Source organism: Falco punctatus (assembly GCF_963210335.1).
Source record: "Falco punctatus genome assembly, chromosome: 7".
NCBI classification, from domain to species: Eukaryota; Metazoa; Chordata; class Aves; order Falconiformes; family Falconidae; genus Falco; species Falco punctatus.
Window position 1 is genome coordinate 13083264 of NC_137587.1, and position 26102 is coordinate 13109365.

A 26102-nucleotide genomic window follows, 5' to 3' on the forward strand; every position below is an offset into this window, starting at 1 on the left:
ATTCCTGCTCATCTGTGTACACCTCGGGTATCTATGAATTTTTAGGAATAACACTCCAGAGAAGAAGTTTCTCTGGAAAGGAAATCAGTGAAGCACTAATTCGAAGTTGCTACTTCCCATATTAGCATAAATCTCACTATAGATAGACTGATACTTCATTTACTAAAAACTAACCATTTTCTGTTTTCATCTGTACAAGCTCCATTCTTTAGGATATCATATGGTAGGTACCTTACCCACTTTATATAAGTTTGATTTGTAATGCAGTGTATATATATCAAGTTAATTTTGCAAAATCAATATATAAAACTAGATGCCCCCAAAAAAGTAATTTGTAAACTGGCAAGCTGTAGTTCTACATAACATATCTGAAGATGAGACTGATAGAAAAGTCACTTGAATAGGATGAGCATAAGCTACTTAGTATTATATACTAACAACATGAATTAGACTGACTGCTTTTCATGTATTCATCTAGATGTATGTACACTTGTATAATGCGTATATGTTCATAGGTGTGTTTGTTCTTGTGTCCAGGTCACTGTTCTCTTTGCCTCCCTTTACCCTTTCTACCTCAGTCATGACCTTTTCCAGTATTTCCACAGTCCCATACCTTGATTTACAGCAAAAGCTTGTCTTTTATCCTTCCGCTAGACTACTAATATATGTCTTTGCCTTCATAAATTTAAGGCATTTTATATAAAACTTCTATATAACTTAAATATATAAGGCATCTATATTATAACTTAATTGTTATTGTCCCTTTTCCGGTATAACAATAGCTGTATCTAATGATAAACACAATCAGGAAAAACATATAGTACAGTACAGACTTCATGTGCACAAACCATCATAGAAGTTTGGAGCAAATCACTTCTCAAATAGATTTTCATTTTATGTTGTACTTGATCCAAAGAAGGTTCTAATACTGTAGAACACAATAGAACCTGAAGAGCTGCATTATTTTTTACCTCTATAATTTTTTTCATTTTAAAACCTGATATTAACACTCGGGTTCTTCCTCTTTCCCAGAAAGTATTACCAACGATGGCATTTGTTCACATTGTCGACAACAGGCATTTGCATGAGATTTCCATACTTGTAAGGGCCAAACTACCACCCTGGTTTTGAACACCACATCCTTGTTTGCTTGCTCCTGGTTGGAACAAAGATGTAGTTTGAAAGATGGAACTACAGAATATTTGAAATAATGTAAGTAATTTCAACCGGGTGTTTGAGCATATCGCTGTTCCCTGTCTTCCAAAAAAGACAAACAGAGATCTGAAGACTGAACTTCATTATCTTCAAAATCCATTCGCTAATTTTGACCTGCACTCAAATTTTATTTGTAGAGTTTATGAGATTAAGGTTAAAAAAAAATTATTTTTAAAAGTGTAGGTGACATTTATATGCCAAAGTATTTTTATGTATTAGACCACAGTTCACCAAATGAGATTTCCCTTAACCAAACATTACAGTTCCAGAGCAAACATTGCTATATGAATTATTAGCCACAACACATGTGAAGCAGAAAAAAAGATGACAAAGGTCTACTTTTGTTCAGTTTTGCAAACCAACCATTTCTAGCTATTAAAAAAATCCAATGAATCAATGTACTCTTATATGATAACATGAACTAGAGAAAACAGAAATTCAGTTTGCATGCGTACTACAATCTGAGTAAAACAAGATAGGGCAATAATGAGAAATAATTTAACTTTCTTTCAAAAGTTCACTGGCATACTGCACAGTAAGAAAGAATTGCAAAAAAATTTGAAAGTCAATACATTACTTTAGAAGTTACTTTTAGATATTAGATATTGTATTAGAAAGTCAGAGGTCAGACTAAATTCATATTGACAGGTGAGTTCTGTCAGCTGGCAACTCCATCACTCACATGTTATTTTGTGGTTTATCTCATCACCCATATCATCTCAAAGAGTTAAAGTTTATGTTGCAGTATAAAGTACATTCATGAGCAAGGGGACAAGAGGGGCAGGACATGCGGTATTTTATTTATGTTTTTTAAAATCAGACTAAGGTTTGTGTCCTTACCTGCAAGCCTCTGTTTATGTAGTTATTTCAGGAACTCCTGTTGTGACAAAACCATATCTAAATGTCTTTATATATATAATTTTTTTTTTCTGTTTTGTATTTTAACCTCCTGCTGTTTTGACAGTTTCTTTTCAACTTTTTAGTTTCATGCTACCTATGTTCTACACTACTTGGGATCAACATCCCGGTTCATATTTAAATGCTCATTCAAGAATGCCATTGGATGTAAAGTGCAGAAGGAAAACCAAAATACAGCAGTACCAATAAGTTTAGAGACATTAATACATTCTAAGCTCTCATACAGCAAGTAATACAGACAGCATCTGGGGCACTGTTGAAATCACAACAGCCTTCCTGACCTGAAGCACTGCTTTCTTTGGCCTGTTCTCTGACCCTGTAAAAGGGTCCATTTTTGAAATCTTTATTCAGTCAGGATTTCTTGCTTAACTACTCATTAATCCTGCATAAGTACCATAACTATACATATGTTCCTGGGGACTTATTGTTAACAAGAGGGATATACACCAGTATAGACTGTCTGCTAATATTTACTCCTTTTTTATTCTTTCTTAAACACCAGTAAAAATGCAATAGCTGAAAGGCTAAACAGAAGCAAGTAGTGTACCATGCAGATGTTTTTCAGTAGCAGAAAAAGATCTTTCTTTCTGAATAGAATCATAATGGTCCCATAAATAAAAACAGGAAAGAAAAAAAAAAAAAACGCAACCACTCGATTTTAAAATCGAGTGATGTTTGTAGGAGGCTTAAGGCAAAATAATATAGCTCTTTTATATCCAAAAATAAGAAACTGTGACAATAGCCTGGCTTGCTACCTCTCCAGATTGCCCTGCAGCCTCAGCTGTAACCTGCAGCAGTAACACCCTGATATAAACTAAACTACTGTCCTTTGATAGTAAGTATATACAAGATACTCTGCATGGGCTAGAGCACCATGGAAGCAAAGGTGACACTCATTTTTTGCAGAAAATCTGTAAAGGAAATAGTAATAGCAGGCAACCTGGAAACCGGGCCAGAAATTGTTCAGAAAGCTCCCTTCTGATAAGGATAAAAACCCAGCTGTCAGCTGTCTCAATCTGCAGATAAAGAACTCTAGGAGCTGATGTTGGGGAGAGATTAGGATTTCACAGGGAGAAGGAAAAGAGATCACAATCGCATAGAAAAAGTAGCTTTAACTGCTCTACCTTGACCCTCACTAACTCAGGGACACACTGCCTGCAGGCAGGAGTCTGCAGGGAGCAGGGAGGAAACGGCTGGAAGTTCTTTCCTGCAAGTACAAGTCCCAGAAGTAATAATATGTGATGTTGGTCCTCAGTCTTGTAACCCAGCTGCGACGACCAGGTAAGAATTTTTGTGTTCCTCATATTTCCATGTTTATGAATGCTGTCTTAAAAAAAAATATATATAAATATATATATATAAATAAATATACTTTTAATTTTTTTTTTTTTAATTAATGGAAGAAACAGAAATACAGGCTGAGCAAGAGGCCACAGCGCATCAGAATGGAGCATTCGCTGCAGTGCACCTTGTTACTGCATAAAAGAATTATACAAGTGATAAAAGTCACAGGGTATATCACAAAGAAAGGAAAAGGAGAAAAGAGCCATCTATGCAAATATTTTTCATTCATTAACTTAATGTTTGATCACATAAAGCACATTAAAAGATGCCAAGTTGTTTCTTTCCAAGTAAAAATACACAGACAAATCTGTTTGTTTAGATTAACAGAAGATTAACTAACGTAGTTTTGACAAAACTTCTCATATGTACATTCAAATGCATGCAAAACCAGCATCACGCTGGTCTGTTTGCTGTAAATCTTTAAGGAGAAAACGTATGACTTGGCATAACTGGTAAATTTTGTGCACAGCATGCCTTCAAAAATGCATGATCTCTTAAAAGTCTCAGCTGTCTTCCTCTGAAATGCGCTCTTATCAAATGAAAGATGATGATATGACACCATAACACATGGTAAACACACCAAAGAAAGTAAAAACAACCCCCCAAATGGGCAGTGTTTGGCTTCACGCAGACATGAATAAGGCATGCTTTCATGCAGTTGCCCCTTATCTTCATAATTTATGTTCAAGTAGTTTACAGCAATTAGAGTCAAGCAAAACCAAAAACGAGAAACGTGCCTGTGTGCAGCTTAAATTCAAAGCAATAATGAGGATGGCTCTTTCTATGAGCATCATAATGAGCAGTAACCAAATAATCAAGACCGACTAATTGACAGTTTTGGTGTCTTTGGTGAAAGACTTCTGTAAGCATACTGGAACTAGAACACTACATTGTAATGTTAATTAGGTAAATAACAGTTGTTCGGCAAAGTTCTCCAGTAGGCTTTAATGAAACAAAGAAGGGAACAGATCGCTATGGCTTCTCTTAGGCACAGCATCATTCTAAAAAATGGGACCACTTCTGTAAGTATGATTAACCAAATTAACTACCATTTGTTTTGGACAAGATCAGGGGCAAGGAAACTAAAGTGCTACAGGTTTTTTTTAAAATTTTATAGATATATTCATATTCCAGTTTTAAGCTCTATATTACAAATCCAGTTTACTAAAGGTTTGAAGACTTGTCCCTTTCTCATCCCTTCCATGCCTTGCCTTAGAGCTTTTTCCAAAATGCCTGTACCTCTACAAGATCTATAAGCTCTGATGACATGATGTGACATGAGTATTGTTTTTTAAATAACTAAGCATCGTTGGGGGGGGGGGGGGGGGGGGAGAAGTGGAAATTCATTTACCCTTGTTAAAAAAGATGTTACTAGAAAATTATCTTTGTTGTTTCTGTGGCTGTTACTTTAACATCAGATTCAGAGAAGGTAAAACATACCAAGTACGATAAATCAACAGTTACTGACTGCTGTTCACGGTTTTGGAAAAATTCTAGAACAAAAGTAGATTTCTACTCATGTACTGTACACAAGTTACGGTAAGCCCTAGAAAGAAATACAAAGAGATTGCGATGTTAATGGGAAGTAAAGAAAAAGGTCCAACAAAGTCAGCTCAAACTCCTGGGGCTTCCTCACGTAAGAGTAGTTGCTGTCCTGGCAGCAACTCCAGCAACATCCATTATGTAATCGATTTTATTGCAACAATGATGTTGTGCTCAGGCTACACAGGAGTGCACAGAATATCTGCATGTGTCATGCTTAACTAATATAATGGATCCGAATTTTGGAAATTTGTTGGAGGCAGAAGATTAAATACAGCATATAAAGTACAGCCAAAATGAGTTTTACATTTAGAGTGCTTTGGGTAAAATTAAGCAACCTATAGTCAAAAAAGGGGTTTTACTTTCTAATTGACAAGTAATTTTGAACCTGTTAAATACCTGAAAAGGAAAGAAATTTTTGGAGAAGTGAATATTCTGTCAAGATGTATGCGGTCTGAAACTAGATCACTGTTTTGTGATACAGGAAATCTTGCACTTTTTGAGAACTTGTAGATCACTTTCAACTGCAAAGAGATCATAAAAAACAGAGGAAAACTATTTCCTGTGCTCATTTTCATGCTGAGTATAAGAATCACCCCTGGAAATTTCAAGGAGCAATGCATGGTAAACTGCAACCACATGAAGAATGTTTTTTCAAGGCCATATAGCCTAACCAGCTGTGGAAGCAAAAAAGCATGCGAGACATGAGGATAAGCCTGCTGCCAATAGTAAGTTCTTATTTTACAGTATGCTTTTTAAGTATCATTTTCAAGTATTTTAAAGATACTGAAGTATCTTAAGATATACTCATTCTTAAAGAAATTCTTATGGTTTGTTTCCTCATTTTTTTAATTAATACTATCAAATCTGTATTTTCTCTCATATATTTTAAAAATGTTATCTCCCTCTCACAAAAGAAATCCAAAGAAAATTTAGCCTTAGATGTTTATCCATCTGGAAAAACTTCATTTCCAATGGTAAACATTTATCAAGGTCTTACACACCACTTTACACGGATAGAAAAAAAAATGCCTGCATATATATAAAAATGTATTTATATCTTTATGTGACCATGCAGGCACAAGTAAATAGGTCTCCTACAGGACAATATCTTAACTTGTGCAGTAGATAGTGTTTTTGCCTGAATGGGTACAATTTACATAGCTGCAATACTTTCTACATCCTAAGTGTTTCGCTGTGACCTGCTTATTCCTACTCTTCACAATCACAAAATAGCCACTGGATGAAGGAGAGTGAAACTGTCTTTGTATCAAATTTTGAAAATGTACAGGCTAAAAGGTGGGGGGCAGGAGAGACTTAGGAGTGAGAGAAAAGGAATAATCTCAAAACAAACAGTATAAGCCCCTTGAGGCTGATCCTCAGACCCAATTAGGTTAATAAAGTTACACTGATCTGCTCCACTTGCAGAACTGGTTCAAGTCTGTGTGTTCAACAATGCAAGAGAAACATATTGAACCTTGTTCCTAGCTGAGCCTTGATTCTAATTGTACCTTATTTCTAGTTAAATATACAGTGAAGAACATGCATCACCCTCCTGTCAGTAGAATGCTTCTGGATACTTCTCCCAGTATGGTGGAGAATTACCCAGATCTCATTTCTTAGTCTTAGTGGTGGTGATCTTTTAAGTCTTCCAATCCCACAATAATATTCACATATACTTGCTCCTCCATTCTGTCTCACAGCTCTAGCTGCAAATCCAAGCCTGCACACACAATCATCTTCAGTGGTTTCTCAGCACTTAGTTCTTTTGATGAGTCAGAGATCATTGCGCTGGGTGGTATCCTGCTTCCAGGTTGAACATTATGAAATTACAGCATATTTCAAGCATAGAAAAGGCATCCTGGGATTGCCATCATTATAAATGTAGCTATCAAGCATGACTAGAAATACATGTACACTGTCAGCATCTTCACCACCTTGGTTTCTAGACTAGTACAAGTTCTACGTACATATAACAGTAACTAAAGTGCTAGTGGCTGGTCAATACCAATGTTCTTATAAATGCTGTTCTGAGCAGAGCTGCATTGGTGAGGGAAATAGGAAAAGTGAAATAAATAAAGCTTGGGATAAAGAATACGTCTAGTACCCCTAAAATAATTTTTCACTCTGAGTTTATCATGCGTTTTACAAGTTTTCTCTCTAACTTCTCTGCCAGACAACTCTAAGGTCCAAGCCCTAGGAAACTTCAACCAACAGGTAAGTCAGAGAGAGATTTGACCTCACTTTACTTCAGTGCAGGTTAATGATTCAGCTCTGAGGATGTAAGCGTAGGAGTTGACAGCCCTGTAGTGCATGCACTGACGCTTCCCTCCAGCTCAGCTACATTATCCTGTTTCCTCTTTCTCCCCTTCTTTATTAGAAACACCTTACACTGGCTTGATTTTTACATCCTGGGCTATTCAGCTGTATTTCTACAGATCCAGCAATTCAACAGAAAGGCTTAACCTACTAAGCCTTACTACTGACATGCTGCCCGCTACCTGCACCACTCAAAAAAAAAAAAAAGGGGGGGGTGGGGTACATGAAGGTTCTGGACCATCTGGTACATTAATATTAGCAGGACTCCTGACTTTGGAGAGGCATCGGGATGCAGCAGTTCCACCACAACAATTTCAAGAAACAGCAGGTAGTTATCAGAGGATGCCCCAAGAAAAAAAAAAAAAACAACCACCACCCCAAAGTTTTTGAGAACATACATGGAAAAGCTATGGTGCATAAATTCAAAGAAATATGACATGGATTTACTAAGAGGAGTTTCACCCTTTCCCTTTCTAACTGGCTACATTTAGGTGAGAAAGGAGAGGCAGTGGAGAAATAGCAGCTCCAAGAACAAGTGAAGGCAAAGATGTGGGGCTGGCACCCACACCTACTCTCCTGACAGATTCATGGCTCAGAATTTTTGAAGAATTAAATGACAGGAAGAAAAATCAGAAAGTGTTAGTTACTGCAGCAAGGGAAGAAACAGATAGGTACGTTAGGAGTTAAATCATAACATAAACCAAATCCTGCACCTGTTATAATCTCATTTTGCTGTTGAAATTAAAACCTGAAGAACTATGGTTTTCAGCTCTTGCCTCCCAGACATTCAAGACAGAATTGAAGCTGGGAGAAAAACTAAGCATAGAAAGAGCAGACAATTCTGTTTGGCAGCACCATGTGCAACAACTAGCACAAACAGAGCAGAATGTATAAAACACATGTTTATGTATGTTTTCATTATGTGCACTTGCTGACATCAACACCAGCACTAAGGAATTTTAAGAAAAAACCAATGTATTAAGGCCCGATCATCTACGTCACTATTCAGATCAGGAATTTTTCAAATCTTCTCAGGATTGCAGGTCTGAAAAACTACCAAGTGTTGATAGGACATGACAGAACGATTCATCTGTGGTTCCATCTATGCTTTCATTACTCACAAGACTTCTTAGAGCTTAGTCTTTGTATATATCATCAGAAAATACAGAACACTTCAAAAGAAATGCCTGGAAAGCCTCTTTCCTCTTCCAGTCTGGACCTTGCAGAATGTGACACTTCAGTCACGTCCTAGTGCAATTGGTGTCTCAGGTACTGCTAAGATCATTTATAGCTACCACAAGGTCCCTGCCCTGCTGCCAGATTAGCTGTTCCTCATTTCTGTTTATCACTTCTTATCCTGTTCTGTGGTTAAACTGGTTACAGCAGCTTCTGAGCAAAGAATCTGAGCCTATACCTCAAGTAAATAAAGAGCTAGCATTTCCTTTTTGCTGGGACTCGGTAACATCAGGGGGAAAAAATTCTCCTCCACCTCCAGACACAATAATAAAGTACTGCTACACTGCTTTTCACAAAACTCTGCCCCAGTCCAAACAAGGCATGTCCACAGGAGCGTGTGTCAGCAAAAGGAACAAGAATCCTTTAAGAAAAGAGAAATGGCTGGAGGCAAGCTGCTGCAGGAGCTACAAAGAGAACTGCCAACAAGTCAAACCAGCTTCTAGAGTAGCACAACAGCCAGGGCTGGTCTGCCGCTGAGCGGGTGCTGGTGGAGGTTATAGCAAACTACATTCCCCATTATCTCAGTAAGGAAGAGGGGGAGGAGGAAAGGCAGTGCTGATAACAGCTGAGGAAACAGCAAGCCAGGGAAACGCTAAGGCAGCTGCTTGGCAGCAAACAGGCAGCAGCAGAAAGTACTCATCACGACGAAATAGAATTGCATGTACACAGAGTTATTCTATTGTATTGCACTTCCAATTCACTTTCTCCCTTAATCAGAATTAATTTTTAAGGTCCTAAGAGAAATCCACCTTCCACACGGCTGCTCTTGCAGTAATAAGGATTAAATCAATCCTTTCTTCCTTCAGCACCCCACGGGGAGCAAACATATGGCTTCTGAGAGAGTTTGACCCATTTCCCATCTGCCAGTGACCAAACTGGAGGTGGTGAAGTGAAGCATTGTCACCCTTCTACAAGAAGATGGAAAGAAACCATCTAAAATTGGGATGAAATGAGTCATCAAGCAAAGATTTTTAAATGAAGGAAAGCTTTTTAGCATGCCAGAACTCATTATGTAACATGTACATGTATACATATGTATGTGTACATGCATACATTAGGGTTCCAGACAAATCTTCTATCAGTCATGCTATGATAATGCAAATTCTTCCATAATGAATTTTCAACTGAAATTATTAGTCAGTTTTCAGGATTCCCTTTTGTCATTACTTTAGCTGTTTGTAGACACCAGGTAAAGCTACATGTGAGATGGACACTGTTGATCATCCCTACCGCAGAGCAGGATGCAGTGAAGGGCTTCTCAAGTTTGTGAATCCGATTTCTCCAAAAGTAGCCACATGCCATTAGTAAGCCCAGCTGACAGATAAATTTATTGCCTCAGGTACTCCACTAATGGAGCTTACTGCTTTAGTGGCCTGAGCTCTCTGTATCAATGCATTATATGATGCAAAGCTATCGAGCTCATTTACTGTTGTCTCAGGGTTTCTGTAGTGCATTTTATTATAGAATTGCCAGTGCTAGACTTGTCCTGGCACTCTTGCAAAGAGACTTAATATATGCATTCCTGTTTTTAGGCACTGTGGGGCATTATTGTAACCACTTTTTCATACCCTGATAGTCACTGATGTGCATCTTCTATAAATGTGCTAAAACACCAGCATATTTTTAGTCCAATATAGATCTTCCAAGCTCTAACCAGCCAAAGCTTGTATATGGGCCTATTCAGAGTTGCCAGCATCTCTGTTCTGCAGGAATCAAGCTCAACATCTGTACAATTTAGGAACAAACTATTAAAGGACCTTTCCTGCTCATGCAATCTCCAGCTTTCCTAAAGGTTTTCACGCTTTATAAAATCTTCATAAAAAGCAATGCACCTAAATTTGCATAGTTCCATTGACAGTCATAAGAGTTATCAGGTGCTAGATGACTTACTGATTTAGACTGCTAGCTCAATTGTCAATGCTTTTCATTCTAGACTGTAATTTATTTTGTTCCAGTCTTCATTCATTCATTGAGCAACACCCATCACTTCTTACACTATGGAATTAAACCAAGGGCACTTTAAATGAAAGTCAATGGCTGTGAAAATGAAAATAAAGCATTTAGCTTTATGTTAACTTCCAATCATTCAAAAGTTTTGTCTGCTACTCAGATTTTAGTGAAATTGAAGTTCAGTGAACACCAGTATCTCACCTAAGCCTCAAGTGCATAAAATGAGAAACACACCTTCTTAATGCTCAGTAGCCAGCACAATGTTTCCTAAGGTAACTAGTTTCATAGATTTAAGAAAGTTATGATGTAGTGAATCTAACAGAAGCAATAGGTATCAGCAGGCACCAAGACTGTAATGGTGCTTTCTGTTATTTAATTTTCCATTTGGGTCAGGTCAGAAACACCACAAGAATGTGTTCCCATAGTACTTCAGAACTTCCAAGAGCAGAAAGAAGTAAACAGAGAGCATAGCAGGACAAAAATTCACATCAAAAATTGTTTTGAGGCCCAAACAAGCATTTAGACTAATCCACATATTAGCCACAGGAATGCTTCTTTTCCCTTTTGAGAAGACTGAATAGCTTGAGAAGACCAAATAGCTTGAAAAGGCCAATACCTTTCGCTATACATTAAAGCTGCAGACTTCAGAGCTATCTATTCTTAGCTGAACTTCAATTTTTCTCTTTTTCTCTTTGCTTTTAATTCTGTTACTACATATAATACATTTTTTTCTTTAGGAAACTGACAATGACAGAGACTGAAATGGGTACCAGCTTTACTACTACCTTTATTTTTACTATTACTACTTCATTTAGTTTTATATCTGAAAATGTTTTATTCTGTAAACTTTATACTGCTAGAACCAGAGACAATTCTGAACTAATGTGATTAAGGAGATATTTTTTTCTGAAATATTAGAAAACGTGTGTGAAAGGGATTGTAAATACATGGTCAATGTTACACAGTTTCTGCTACATTTAGGTTATTACTATCTCATCAACCATTAACGTCTGACTTGCCACAATTTTTTATTTTTTCAGCGCTGATCAGAAATTTCTGTCATGGAAGTCAGAAAATATCACTTGAATTGCAAATTCTTCTCCCTCATTCTTTAAAAATCTATTTGTAAATTTTTAACTGTAAGTCAGTGTATTGGGAAACAAGACTGTTCAAAAAACAGCTCCAAAATATTATATTAGCTTTGTACCTACATTTTTCAGAATCAAGTAGATAAAGTTTTAGAACCATTCAAAATATCTTTTAGAATCTGTTTCTAAAAGTTTTTTAAATTTTGAAACAAGGAAAAGCTTTACAACAAAATAAATTATTCTTTTTTTCATTTTACTACTACTTTGATCAACAATTTTTATGACGCTTTACAATGCAATCATTCTTAGGGATTTCATATATATGTGTGAAGGTAAATATCTTTTCAAAAGCTTTAAGAGTAAACTCACCAAGACAGGAAATTCAACGGAAATACCTGTTTGCACCAATTTCATGAAAAACAAAGAAAGAATAATGAATGACTTCCATCGCTTACTTCCAAAAAAAAATATGAAATCCTATAAAATGCACTAAGATAATTTAGTTATGGTACATATATTTTAATGAACAAGCTGCAATAATCTCATCATGGAAAAATTTAACTTCTAGGAACGAAACTGGCTTTTTCAGCCTCCTTCCAAGCAAATTTTCTTACCTTGGGAGGCATAAGGCACTCTAAATTCTGGCCCACATAAATGCATTAAAAAAAATTTCCTGGGTCTTACTGGAATCTTTGAATAGTTCTGCGAGTGACCTATAGTACTAGGTCAGTACATGTTCTCTTAGATACTTTTGAAACCATGAGTGGTCTTCAAACTGTTGAAGAAAACATGTTCTTCCCCAGAGAAAATAAAATCACTTGCCTAATTAAGCATGTCTACAATATTTGCTGAAAAATGTATGCCTAACCTATATGCTCCAGACATAGAAACAACATATGAAATTGTGGCTATGGTTTAGTTTCACACACAGAAAATGTCATTTATGCCAGAATTTTAATTAAAGTCCTCAGCTGCTGTTTTAAGGATGTAGTTTTAGTATGCTTGGATTTATTAAGCAGATCATAATTTGGTATCATGTTCTAATAGTCCAGGGAAACAAATTCTTAATAATGGATGCAAAGTCAGCATTGATTAAATTGAGCTCCATGCCAGAAGGATGTAGCTATTATTTTCAGAAAGTAATACAGCTATTTGTATTGTTTGTTCTTTTGCAGAGGCAAGTAGTCTACTTTTTACATTTAACATTTCAGATATTGCAAAGTCAGTAAAAATACTTCCCCCCACCCCTGCCAGTTTTTCATTTTAAATCACAGCACATATCATTAAAAAAGATTTTTCTATGTGGACTGATGATGAAGTTAATATAGAATAAATCTGTTTCACGATATAGACAGATACACTGATAATTAATTTTAAGATATAAAGGTTCCACAGAAGCATGGATTTTAATTATATTCTCACCTGTTTACTTAAATTTTCATTCATCTATAACAAAGCACTGACATATAGACAGAATTAATGGTGGAGAAGACAGATACAATAACGGCTTCATCAGTTAATTGACCGAGCACTCTAACATTTAGTGGAAGATCCATCGCTGTTAAAAGGTTCACGTAACATTTCTGACTGCAAAATACCTGTCTAAACAAAAAGGACATCTATAAATGAAATAAGAATAGAGTACTAGGCACCAAATGCAACCAAACTATTTGAGCATGTGAGCCCAATCATTTTAACCATTCCACATCTACCTTTATATTTTAATATAATGTTAATTTTTAAATTAATGTTAATATATTAAAATTAATATAAATCTGGGTAATGCTAGACACAAGCATCTTTTGGGAGAGGAGTGGCTGGAGAGCAGCTCTGAAGGAAAGGATCTGGGGGTGCTGGTTCGTAGCAGGCTCAACCCGAGCCAGCAGTGTCCCCTGACAGCCAAGAGGGCAAACCACATCCCAGGGTGTATCAATCACAGCCTAATCAGCCAGTTAAAAGAGGTGATTATCCCACTGCATTTAGCATTGGTGTTGCCTCACCTTGAGGTATGCAGTTCTGGGCCCCAGAATTTAAAGAGGATGTTAATGCGCCCAGAGGAGGGCCACAAAGCTGGCGAAAGGGCTGGAAGGATGTACTGAGGAGCAGCTAAGGGCTTTGGGTTTGTCTAGTTTGGAGAAAAGGAGGCTGAGGGTGACCTCATTGCTCTCTGCAGCTTCCTGAGGAGGGGAAATAGGGAGGGGGCACCAATCTCTTCTCCCTTGATATTCAGTGATAAGACACATGGGAATGGTTCCAAGCTGCAGCAGTGGAGGCTTAGACTGGACATTAGGAAGAATTTCTTTACTGAGAGGGTAAAACACTTTAATAGTCCTCCTAGACAGGTGGTCAATGCCCCTCACCTGTCAGTGTTTAAGAGGCATTTGGGCAATGCCCTTAAAACATACTCTAACTTCGGGACTTCCTGAAGTGCTCTGGCAATTGGACTAGATGATCATTGTAGGTTCCTTCCAACGGAACTATCCTATTCTATATCAAATATCAACAAGAAAAAAGGTTGATAAATTATCTTTTATTATTTTTCATATTTCAGAGAACAGAATTTTTTGGATCTCTGCAAGTCAATAATGTCTTCTTTTTAGATGAGAACTATTCAAATCTTAAAGACTACTGCTGGTATTTCAGAAAGTGCACTCCCTATTTAGCAGCTCTCTAAATCACATCATTTCCTTCTTTTCACCCAGAAAATAGGTTTAATTTGTGGTTTCAATATGGTTCTCTGCTAACCTCTGTAACACAGATGGAGACAATATCTTTCTGGGTGGCAATGATACACAGATCAAGCTATTCCTAATTACAGATGGCTCCCTCAATTTATGTTGTCAATGGCTGGCTTCAAAGGTTCCCCCAAAATCATCAAGAGCAGTGGTGGAACTCATATTGCCTTTTTTGACATATAGCTGTGTATTAAGGACTTATTAATTGCAAGCTTATTGCCAAAGGGTAAGTATAGAGCCTAAAAAGCTTTGTAATGGGATATGCAGCATTTCACTGTTAAGCCATTCATCCACATCTGGTCTAGCTTAGCAGTGACCTAAAATCATTAACGTATGAAGGCTCCTTCCTAAGTTATGCAAAATGAACCTCTTTAGTCTAGTTTTTAAACTGAGGAAATATCCACATCACAAAAGACCCATTAAAACATCCTGCAGAGTCTCCAAGGATTTAAAAAATGAGCTTGCTTAGCCAAAGTTAAATTTATTATTATGTTCTTATATTGCTGCTGATTCATTTTCTGCATGCTGTAACCATACTGGGTAATGCCATTACATATATTTTGTTGCATATTGTGCTTTAAACTTCTTAGACTTATTCCCAATACAACTAGAAATAGTGCATCATACCCATTAGATGGCCACAGAGGGGTTTGCAATGTTCACGTCATTTTGACAGAAGCTGAATAGGACTAAGGGCCTGTGGAGTCTTTAAGTAGCAGTTAACTTCTGGCCCACTTGTATCAGCTGTTACCTCATTCTCCCTCAGCTTGTTACAGCCCACAGCAAACCCATTCAGCCTGGAGCAATCCAATTTCTCCCCTCTTTGCTTGAGGTAGCTCTTACGAAACTCTTTCTTCCCATTCTGTGCCCCTTCACTAATGCTTCCTCCAGACTCCGACCAGCTGGGCTGCTCCTGGCTGCCTCTCTGCATCTCCTTGTGCACCGGGGTACCCTGATACCACAAGCACACCCTGGGCACATGATTTTCTTCCTCTCAAATCCCTTTCTTATCTGCCCAAGCATCCTAAAAGGATGTTGACTCTCTCATTTAGCACTCCCCACATATGTCTAGCAGCAAGAATCACTTCTTTAAAAAAAATCTATCTGTCAATAAGTGGTGGTAGGAGTACCTAATAGGGCTGTTACAGGTCATGTAGGAGCTCATGTCACAAATCTTTCATATCCTCTCACATGCCTGCCACGTTCCTTTGCAGGCCTGCTCTCAGACTCACACACTAACACAGTATGTGTTCTGGGGTGGGGAGCAGATACTCAGGACTTCCGTGTGCATCTGTGTGGGACTTCACATGCTAAGACCCTCTTTCTGACATTAGCAACAACAATAGCCACAGAAATATAACCCATACCAGAACAGATCACACTACTCTGTTCGGCTTATTTGGTTTTAGGCTCTGCAAAAACAACTTGTACCTACTGTGGATTTCTTCAAAATCGGGTTGAATTACATCAGCAGATGGAGTTGTGGATCTTGACCCCAATGTTCTTACTGCCTGTCTACTTTGTCACTATTATCCCTGCTTTGTCATTAAATAGGACTTCATTTCCTGCAGCTATCATAAATAATTCCTGTAAATTCATGTTTCAAGTTGGCTGTTATGCTGTAGTTCAAAGAAAGCACTACACGAAACTGTTCCCTGCACAACTAAGAATCTTATGTTCTCAGATTCAGTACTGGGGATTCTTCATTTTCAAGTAAGAGCAAAATAAACCCAAAACTTTAAGATGATAATATCAAGCAGTCTAGCCTTCTGCACATAAAAATCAATGAATTTTTAAATCTTATTTTCAGGCCATGGATATCTTTCCTGGCCTTTTCAAAAATAAAGCCACGCATCTTTAAAGTTCTTGATGCATTCCTGAAAATTTTGCCTTCTTTACCCTTTAAAAGCTATATATATCAAAGGATAGCAAGGACAAAGCACATCAAATTTGGTAAGATTTTTTTATCACTTCTCAGGAAGGCAAAATACTCATGTTATCTTCTTGAAAAATGAATTTAAAACCCACCTGCGTAATATTACTGGCACTCAGATCTTAATCAGCTTGGCAGCACACAAAAAATGTTTTAGCACTCCACAATACTATAGCAGCACCCTGAGCTTCACAGGCAATACCAGTAACATTTTCAGTATTTAGCAGGAAGCTGAGGAGCAAGATTATTCCCAAATCTTTACAGTTGCATAGTCCTTTTTCAAACCTTTGAATCTCAGATGAGACACATACATTTCAAATGGTTTTGCTGCTTCCAAGAATTCTGCTTGGCTTCATTTAATTCACCACATGACACTTTCCTTGGGGAAATCACAGAACCAGGAAAAAACACCCAACCAAAACTGACACAACATGGGAAGATACTGGGCCTGACGCTTATTAATCACTCCAGTAAGCCTCGAATAAGACCCACAGATTTATATTTCCATTAGAAGTGAAACATGAGAAGCCAGGAGCAGCAGTTAGACCCGCACCAAGAACTAAACACCTCCTGAGGCACGTTTCAGCGGCATGTCTGTAATAGGTGCAGCACAGAAATGATTGTGAAAAGAAAAACGTGCTAAGGTAGTTTCAAGACTAACCTTGTGCTGACATTTCTGGGCAGTTCCAAGACATAACTTACAAGCATGCAATATTGTCACAGGTAATGAGCAGACCAAACCCCACTCGCCGCTGCTGTGCTGCAGACCCTGCTCCTCCCAGCCACTGCACCGCTCTCAAGGGAACTCTGACAGCCTTCCCCCTTGTCACTGCAGCAGGAATTATCTTGCTGCAAAGCCTGGGAGCCATTAAAGTGCCATTATGCCTTTTTAGTTCCCTCACTCTTATTTAAAAACAAAAAAACTCATCCGCAGAAGCTCACATTTTATTTGTGTGTTTTTTTAAATCAAGTTTTCCCTGTTGTGTTTCAATATGTTCTAGATTTGTTTCTTGGAGTCAAAGTTAATGTCCCTGGCACATACACTTGATGAGCTAGTCAACTGACTGCTTAGATAGCAGTCTCCCTTCCCACCCCCATACATCTACTCCTCTAATCTCTTTAATCTTAAAGAACAATATTTTTCCTCCCCTTAAAAAAGGATATTATTTGTATTGTATTACCACCCAAAAAGTGTAATAACTGTATGATTAATTACAATGGGGAAACATTATTGGACTTTTTTCTACTCTCAGTACCACAGAGTTACAACTAGATTCATATTTTTTATATCAAATTGCTGGTAATCTGACCTACATCTACATCTTTACCAATCTTCTAAAGGGTCACTGAACAGAATTTTGTTTGTTTTTGAAGCATTGCCTATTTCATCCCACTGGAATCTAACTTTGATTCTGTGATGTCTTAAAAGAGATTGTTTAAATGCTGCAAACTGTAGCAAATAATTTCTGATAGTATAACCAACTCTGAAGTTTTTTGACTACAGACAATGCAACTATTCATAGAGATTTAGTGTGTAAAATAATCATGTTGCAATAATGTATTCCCTAGTATTTTAGTTCTGTGTAAAGATCCTTCAAGATTACTTGAAACAATTTTCAGAAGGAAATTTGAACCATTTCCAATATACAAATTCTACATTCCATTTAATTATTCATTCTCTAGTCTTTGTTGAATGCAGACAATTGAATTTCCATTTTAGCAAATCATATAAACTCATTTATTAAGTTAGATCTAAAATATATGCAATTAAAATTGAAATGCTTGTTTACAATTTTTCCGATCATAGAACTACATAGATCAACAGAAAAATCTATTTGGCTTTTTAATCATGACTACATTTCTGTGTGAAGTTGTAGATGTAAAGATGTCTGGGTTTAGTTTTAAGAAAGAAGCCAACTTTTCTTTATGGTGCAGCTAGCAGTAAGATGAGGACACCTTAAACAGAGTCATATGGCATAGACCATATTTTCCTCACCTTCAGTAAAACACTTCAGAAAGCTGGAATGAAGCACAATGCATCCTGGCCCGGGCGATAACCACCTCTAAATATTCAATACATCCAGCATTTTTACTCATAAAAGGATTTAATCTACCAAAACAATTTTCTCAGCTCCCTGCAGTGAGAAGTGAAACACTGGACCTCGTTCCACTAGCCTGTCAGGATATGTTAGTTTGCTGATCAGGAATCTTCAAGTACCCAACACTAATCAGCCTAAGACAGGCTAATTATAATCCCCGAGGCCTTCTCCAGTCCAGGAAAATACTGCTTTAAAAAAAAATATCATCTGAGCCCTGCCAAAGTGGCATTTTTCCTCATTCCAAATGCTATCAATTTTCACTTTCAGAATGTATAATTTTCAGGTTGGATGTAGAAGGGGGAAATAGCATTTCACAGACTGAAGGTTTGTTGAGGTTCTCTACAACCTCTGTCCTCCCTGTGGTTCTCCCATACCAACAAAAGCACCAGACAAATCAAAGAATGTTTCTCAGAACCCTATTTTATCTTCACACATTTGATTAGGTCATTGCTGTCCAGAGTCTGAACTTACTAAGAATTAGTTAAAAGCATGAGGAACCAGTCAGTTTATAAGAATAATACGAAGAACCCCATTAATAATCCATTAACAGTTAACACCCGGTAAGAACACAGAGAAACACACGATTCAATTCATAAGCCATTCAAGAAAGTTCAAGAAAATATGTTATTGGAATTCAGGTGTGTCCAGCACTAATTTTAGCATACTAGATTGTTTTATTTACATCCTTAGATTATTTTTTTTTTAACAATTCAAAGGATGACTATGGGAATCAAAGCTACATGCCAGTATATAGGTCTAAGGAAGGCTAAACCGAAGTGGATTCTAAGTTATATTGGGAGCCAGAAAAAAATACAGGTTAACTGTGGGAGCTTGATAAGATGCCTTTCTTGCCGTGCCCCTCTTTCCTGAACTATTTGAAATATACATCCTTATGTCACTTGACACAGCTATTCTAATTTCTATAAATAAATAAGTATTTATTAGACTGGAAAAAGAGAGATCTCCAGAACCCAGGGGTCTGCCTAGTACAGAATAGATGCTAGTCCTGCATATCTTGCATCTCATTTTAATGCATATCCCTCAGTCATAAGCTGGTTTGGGTTGTTTGCTCTCTGAACAAAACCTCGGCAAAAAAGTTTCATGAGGATCAACAATAGGTATTTTAATGAATCAGCAATAACTGAGAAAACAGTACTTTGTTGAATAATTCTTATCAAGCTCTAATTGTTGAAAAAAATCCTTGAAGATCATGCAAAATCATGGTGGGTCCCCCTTCTTCACCAAAAAAGATTTCTTCTACAGCAGAATGACATGCACATGTGGCCTCAAGCTTTACAGACCAGGTGTTGCTGCTCTCTGTATGGCAATCACTTAGATTCAGCCAGTAGAGATGTCTGCTTTGTCTTTTCAAGCTGAGTTGTAGAATTAAGCTTTTATTTTCAGTTAAGCAGGCTCAACAGTTTGACATATGCTACTTATAAATGTAATTTTTGTGTTGCCAAAACCACTAAGTTTTCCATATGTTTGGTAAGTCTTCTACTGTGCAATCCGTTATCCCAGGACAAAAATCCCAAAAGGTAGAATGTAAAAATAAAAAGGAATTAAACTATTTTCAGCATCCAAATTTGTCTTTTATTCAGCAGTGTTCCCTTGCACCATTCTGTCTGGCATCTGCTGCTGTCCTGCCTTTATATATATGTGTGTGTAAAGTTAAATTGATAGTAGTGTCACCTAGCACTTACACAGAGTACTCTACAAAGGGGATCAATATCATTAATTATGTCCATTCCACAGGTGATGAACAAGAGACAGGGGTTCAGAGATGATGTGCCAGGGCACATTAAGTATCAAAGCCAGAAGTATTTTCTAGGTCTCCTTGATTCAAGTATCACAGGCCACAGCCCAAGGCTACCATTCTTGTAACTTAGCACTTCTCTGACCAGCTCTTATTCTATATCTTACATTAAAATTTAATCCCATGAAGTCCTTTTACTAGTTTCATTACATTTTTGTGACAAGCAAATGAGGGAGAATACCTAAAATCCTTACCTCAAAGAAATATTAATCTAATACTAGTGTCCTACATAACTCACCATTCAAGCCCTCAACGTGCTGACAAACATTTCTCTGTATTGCCCAACGAGAAGAGAGAACAACAGAGATTTAAGGGGGATTTGATTTTCTTGACCAAAGTGACTTTACAAGTTACAAGAAAGAGAAGGGATCACATAGATGGGACCAGCAAATGAAATTGAAGTTCCAAGCCAATTTAAAATGACATGATGAAGCTAAACAAAAGGAATAATTAAGAAGTTTTCTGCATAATTCACTGAAATGCAAAATCAAATCTCTCTGTTTATTTAAATATTTACTTTAAAAAGCTACTGCATTGCAAACAGGTACCAAGCACTTGGAGGGTTAAAATTGTTTTCTTCTGAAAGAGGAATCATCATTGCTGCTGATACACTGTCTGTTCCTACATCATACATAGAGCATATTTGGACTCCACCTTTTCCAGACAGAAGAAAACCAAAAATATCCTAATTATTTTTCCAAGGTATCTGTGCACAATGTCACCAAAAACTAAACAAGGGTGTTATTATTAATGACCTAGTAAAATACTAGGATGGAGTTTTGAGAAGGAACAAGACTAGATGACATATTAAGGATCTGTAATATATACCCTGCATATTTTAATAGCTGACCCTTAAAATGGCAACTCACATATCTGCTGTGTCACTGCCTCAGTGACAGACTAGACATGCTGAAATCTGACAGCAGCAGCCTTTTCTAGCTGTAGCTGTGGGGTTTGGGTGGGGTTTTTTGTGGCAATCAAAACCTGATGTATTATTCTAACAAAATTTGGTACGTTTTAGGAAACTAGCAGTGCAGCTTGAAGTACAGGAACAATACATACTTGCTAGTACAGAAGTACCTTGGCCAGGGAATTAGCCTCCTTAGCTGGAAAAGCGGCTTCTAAACGTGACTAAAACACTTGAGAATTGTAAGCAGCCTAGAGTAGCTACATGCAACAGCTCTGAAAGATGTCTGTATTTGAAAACATTCTCAACAGACCCTGGTTATTCTCTTAATAGCATTCAACTCTGAAGTGCAGTTTTTCATGACAAAAAGTAAGTGTTGAGAAAAGTCTTTCATTAGTTTTGGCATTGTTAAGTAGTATTTTATTTGAGTTTCTCTAACACTTGAATTATCATCTTAAAAACAATCTTATACAGCCCTCAGACTTGACAATATCTGGCTCCTTTTTGGTTTGTATTCACTGTGCGAGTTCCACCAAATATCTGTCAGAAATCTTACATTTACTGAAAGGGTGAAAATGCAGCAAGTCACCTGTTCAACATTATTTCTTGGCGGGCTCAGCTACAAGCATCTAAGGTTGTATTTTGTAGTGTAAACCAGGCATTTATCTTTATTTTCTAATTTCCTGCCTAATAAGCCTAATATTTCGGTAGGCAGGTAGGTTGTTTTCTTAAAGGTTTTAAATTATTTTGCAGAAATTTTTTTTATATCAACTCCCTTGGCGGTATTCTGTCACAGAAATCTGTCAAAGTATAAGCATTTACCGAGCCAATAAAGAAAATGCTGTTTTAAAACTTTTAAAACAAATGTGCTTTTTTCAAAAAAAAACCCAAAACAAAAAAAAACCCGAACACAAAACCAAACAACTAAGTGTACAGAATTTTTTTTTCTGTTGCCAACTCAGCATATAAAGGTCCAGCTTTCAGCAACTAAGGTATGGATTTTTATTATGTTTTTCATCTTAAACAATACAGTCAAGGTTTGTCTAAAAAAGGTTGACAAGCAGATCCTCCTCTTATGAAAGACTAGAACATTCCCAAGCTCATCATATTAAGCTGCAGAATAATTTAGGATAGGTAACAATCATTTTTTTGCCTTAGGTCCCTTGAAATGTCATGGATCTACACTACGAGCTCAGTTTTATCCAATACAACCACCAACACCAAATATTAATCAACCTCAGCAAACAAACACAGAAGTACAAACAGAAAAATACAAAACCAGACAGATTAAAAGATTATTTAAGTACTATACGAGCAATAAGAAAAATAGCTTCTTCTCCCAGGTCTGCCAAAGGTTTTCCAAGAAATGAGCATGTTACCTATCCTTTATGAGGCATATTTACAAAAAGTGAGGAAAATAGTTTCTCACCTCAATTTAAACTGAAAATTAATGCAATCTTTCTAGACTTCACCATTTCTCAGGTATTTGTACAGCCCCTAGAGCTGTAAGTGTCCTATCCAAAATTTGGTAGGGATACCTGAATTGTTTTGTTATTTTAAAATATAGTAATAACCCTGAAGTCCCACAAGTTTTCTGTATACAGCTTATCACAAACCACTTTTTAGAGATTGTGCAGAGGACACGCAACTTTTTTCCAAGGGATTTAAATAAGAAAAAAATGACAACTTGGTAGAAGAGAGCAATTACAGGCATAACATTCAGGAACAGAAAGGTGGACAGAGCAAGTCAGACCAGAGGAAGTCAACACGTGATAGAATTGAGCAGGAACTGAAAACAACAAAAGCAAGTCTAACATAGTTTGCAAGAAGTAATAATGGAGGTTAGGTGGGATGCATTTTAAAACTTGATGCATTAAAGACTTGGCTACAAAGTTCTCGTCCAGAGAGAAGATGCTGCAAAAATGACACAGAAAAAAAGAAAAACAAATCCACAACCCAACTCATTTTATATTAAGATACATGCCTCCTTTATTTTATCCACACACAAGGCTGGTAAACAATTATTATTATTCTTTGACAGATCATAAAGGAACTTCATGTCTGCATCCTAACCTTGAAACTAAGGCAACATCGAGTTTACAAGGCTATCAGTACAGGGCAACTCTTGAAAGAAAAAAAAAAAACCACCGACCACTATATGTGAAAGTAATAGATACACATTTAGACTGAAAACAGAACTAATTATTGCAGTTGGGTGCTTCCTCACTTTAAAGCTAGGACTTCTTTTAGCACAACCTAATCCTAACAAAGGCCATCTTTTTAAGTGTGTCAGCTCCCACAAGGCATTGTACCATGGGGGCTGGAAAATCTATTTCATAGAGCTAGTTCCTCATAGAAATCGCTATCGCTGGAAAGATCTCTTTGCCAAACACAGAGAGCACATTTTGGCTATACGCTTAGTGTCTATGAGAAAGTAATTGGACCTGGGGCACCAGCAGTACTTGGGGTCAGGCCTTTCAGTGCCTGCACTCAGGACTCACAGAAACCTGACTGCCGCACAGAGGGTCCTGTGGTTCCCCTTGCACAGCGCCTCTTTACTGCCTCACCCTGCAAAACAACTGGTCCTGCGGAGAGCTGACTACTTACCCTGGGTGCTCTTAACAGATCCAGAAGCCACTTAGCTGGCAAAGGTGAGAAAGTGTTATGACAATTCACAGTGCTCATCCTGCACTCTTAACATCGAGGCCAATAGTCTCCACAGGACATGATGACAACGCCCTGGGCTGAAGAACACTTCACTTACATTTACAAGCCATCTTTGCTTCCAGGTGTCTTAGAAGACAGTCATTCAGCAGCTGAGAGAAAGTCTCTCCTTGCCTGGCACCAGGATTGAATACTGGACAAGAAGCAGGAGGTGAGAGCCTTTTGGCCAAGGCTGCCAGAGCAAGCTTGTATCTGACACATGCCATGAGAACTGAGAGTTCTCATAGAGCAGAGAGCATTTCTGGCTTTAAATATCTCATCTGAAAGCACCAGACATTATAAACTGCACAGAGCTGAATTATTTGACCTTGGAGGGATGAAAAGCTGAGTCAGTCTTGCTGGGATTCAGAGCAGCCAGGAGTCTAGATACTTGAAACCTGTAGTTCAACGATAAAACAGGAAGGGAAGAGCTATCGGGATTGGTTTTTTTCTTTATCCCCTAGCCCTTTTCCTCATGAAGCAAAGCTTTTCTGAAGGTATTCTAATAAGAAGAAATCTTTTGCTTCAGGAAAGCACATTTTGACACTCTTTAAGAGTGATTTTTGTGATGATCCTTCTGACATTATACATATGTACACGTGTGTGTATATATATATATATGTAGGATATTAATGCAGTTAAAATTACTGTGACCATACCAAACCAGTTAAGGGATTTATATTAGGCATTTTTATGTTTGATTTGAGGGATGTGAAGTGTGGTTAGGTGTCTTTATTTTTAAATTAATAGAAAATATTAGATACAAAACTGAATATGAGAAAGAAAATACTCCATGGGCCTTTGCACAAGAGAACTGATTGAACAGCATGTGTGCCCACTCAGCAAACAAGGGACAAGGACCTTTTAAGCACCGACAAAAAAGAAAAAGTCTATAGCAAAAACTTTTTAGGGTTAGGAACATAGCTGAGGTCTCCCTTCCTCTGTACGAAAACCTGCAGAAGCCGAGAAACCCAGGATGGCAGCCACCTTTTCTGGATCATGACAGTGATGTCAGATATGGTTGCCTATCCCTTGTCACTTCACCCACTGTATGTCCTGCTCCCTTACTGCATAGAGCAGCAATCTGACCTCCCCCTGGCTCTCTGTCCAGCTCAGCTTTTCCTTTTGCTCCTTCCCTTTCTGTGGCAGGAAAGACCTGGCCCAGCACATGATAGGGGTAATACATACAACTTCCACTTTCTGCAGCTAGAATCTGCTTTAATGAGTGGCTGTTTTCATCAAAACAGCAAAGCAAAAGGCACATTTTTTCCCCCCTAGTCCACAGAAATATTAGTACTCAGACATAAATTAGTTGCAAGGTGATTCCTTGAAGCCATTCATGTATCATTAATTTTATGCCAGTAGTATCAGTATGTCTCATTACAGAATGTACAGACAGTTCGTTATATAGCATAGGCCATACTTACAATACAAAATACAAATATTCTACTTCAACAGACAAACATGGTATCTTCTAATACATACAAATCTTTTTTCTTTTAGATACAACTCCAGAACTTCAGGCATTCTGGATAACTGTACATCTCCCTTAAGCCAGTAGCATTCAACACAGACCAGAAAAAATAAAAATAAAAAAAAAAATAAAGTCAAGCACAGAATTTTGTCAATATTTCTTTCATGATGCAGCAGTGATTTTTTTATAGACGGGTGCAAGTAAATTAAGACATGGCATAGGATTTTCTTTATTATTATTCTTAATTTCTCAATTATTTCAAAGGAAATATTTCACCAGCATTTTTTGAATACTGCAAGTTTTAATCAATGCCTGAGCACTTCTGATAAAGAGGACACCTTTGACTTGACTTTCCAAGGATGAGTTCCTGGATGCAGACCCGTTCCAGATCTGCCAGAGGGTGGGAAGGACAGGACACTAACCCACCACTGTTATAATGCAAAATGACCAACAGAAGTCTAGAGCACAGGGTTCCCTCAACTCCTCTTTAAAGAAAGAAGGCTTTCTTCCATTGAGAACACACTCTGATCCCCTCTAAGTGGCCTTTGCATTGCCATATACTGACAGAAATATTCACAGTCTTAAAATTGTACCAATTTCCATTGCTGGAGTCAGGTTCTGTCATCAACTCGTAGCTGTTTTAGGAGGAACCAAGCTTCTGTTTCTCTCTGTTCAGTGCTAAGCTATGTAGGAACTAATTAATTTATGATATAATAAAAATCTTTAGAGCAAAGTAAAGATTAAATAGTAGCATCCTTTCAAGTTCACCAGTATACACCCATCTCCAGCTACATGTCAGTATGAAACTGCATACACAGAGGAA

The 26102-nt window shown here is 37.4% G+C and overlaps 1 protein-coding gene and 1 long non-coding RNA gene across 8 annotated transcripts in view; one reads left to right on the forward strand and one right to left on the reverse strand.

Annotated features, from left to right (window-relative positions):
• AKAP6 (A-kinase anchoring protein 6) overlaps positions 1-26102 on the reverse strand; it is a 351976-nt gene that overhangs the window by 307705 nt on the left and 18169 nt on the right. For 3 of the 4 annotated variants that reach the window (XM_080397009.1, XM_080397011.1, XM_080397010.1), the window contains exon 1: positions 16942-25315. The exons of the other annotated variant lie outside the window; for it this stretch is intronic. In XM_080397009.1, the coding sequence (XP_080253135.1) occupies positions 16942-16988 (47 nt within the window). In that variant the 5' untranslated portion in view covers positions 16989-25315. Of the gene's footprint in view, positions 1-16941; positions 25316-26102 lie in introns of those variants that run through there. 4 annotated transcript variants of the gene reach the window in all.
• LOC308067728 overlaps positions 68-26102 on the forward strand; it is an 84815-nt gene continuing 58780 nt past the window's right edge. For all 4 annotated transcript variants that reach the window (XR_013929708.1, XR_013929709.1, XR_013929710.1 and 1 more), the window contains exons 1-3: positions 68-3414; positions 5504-5747; positions 7196-7236. This is a non-coding gene — a long non-coding RNA (uncharacterized lncRNA). The remainder of the gene's footprint in view (positions 3415-5503; positions 5748-7195; positions 7237-26102) is intronic.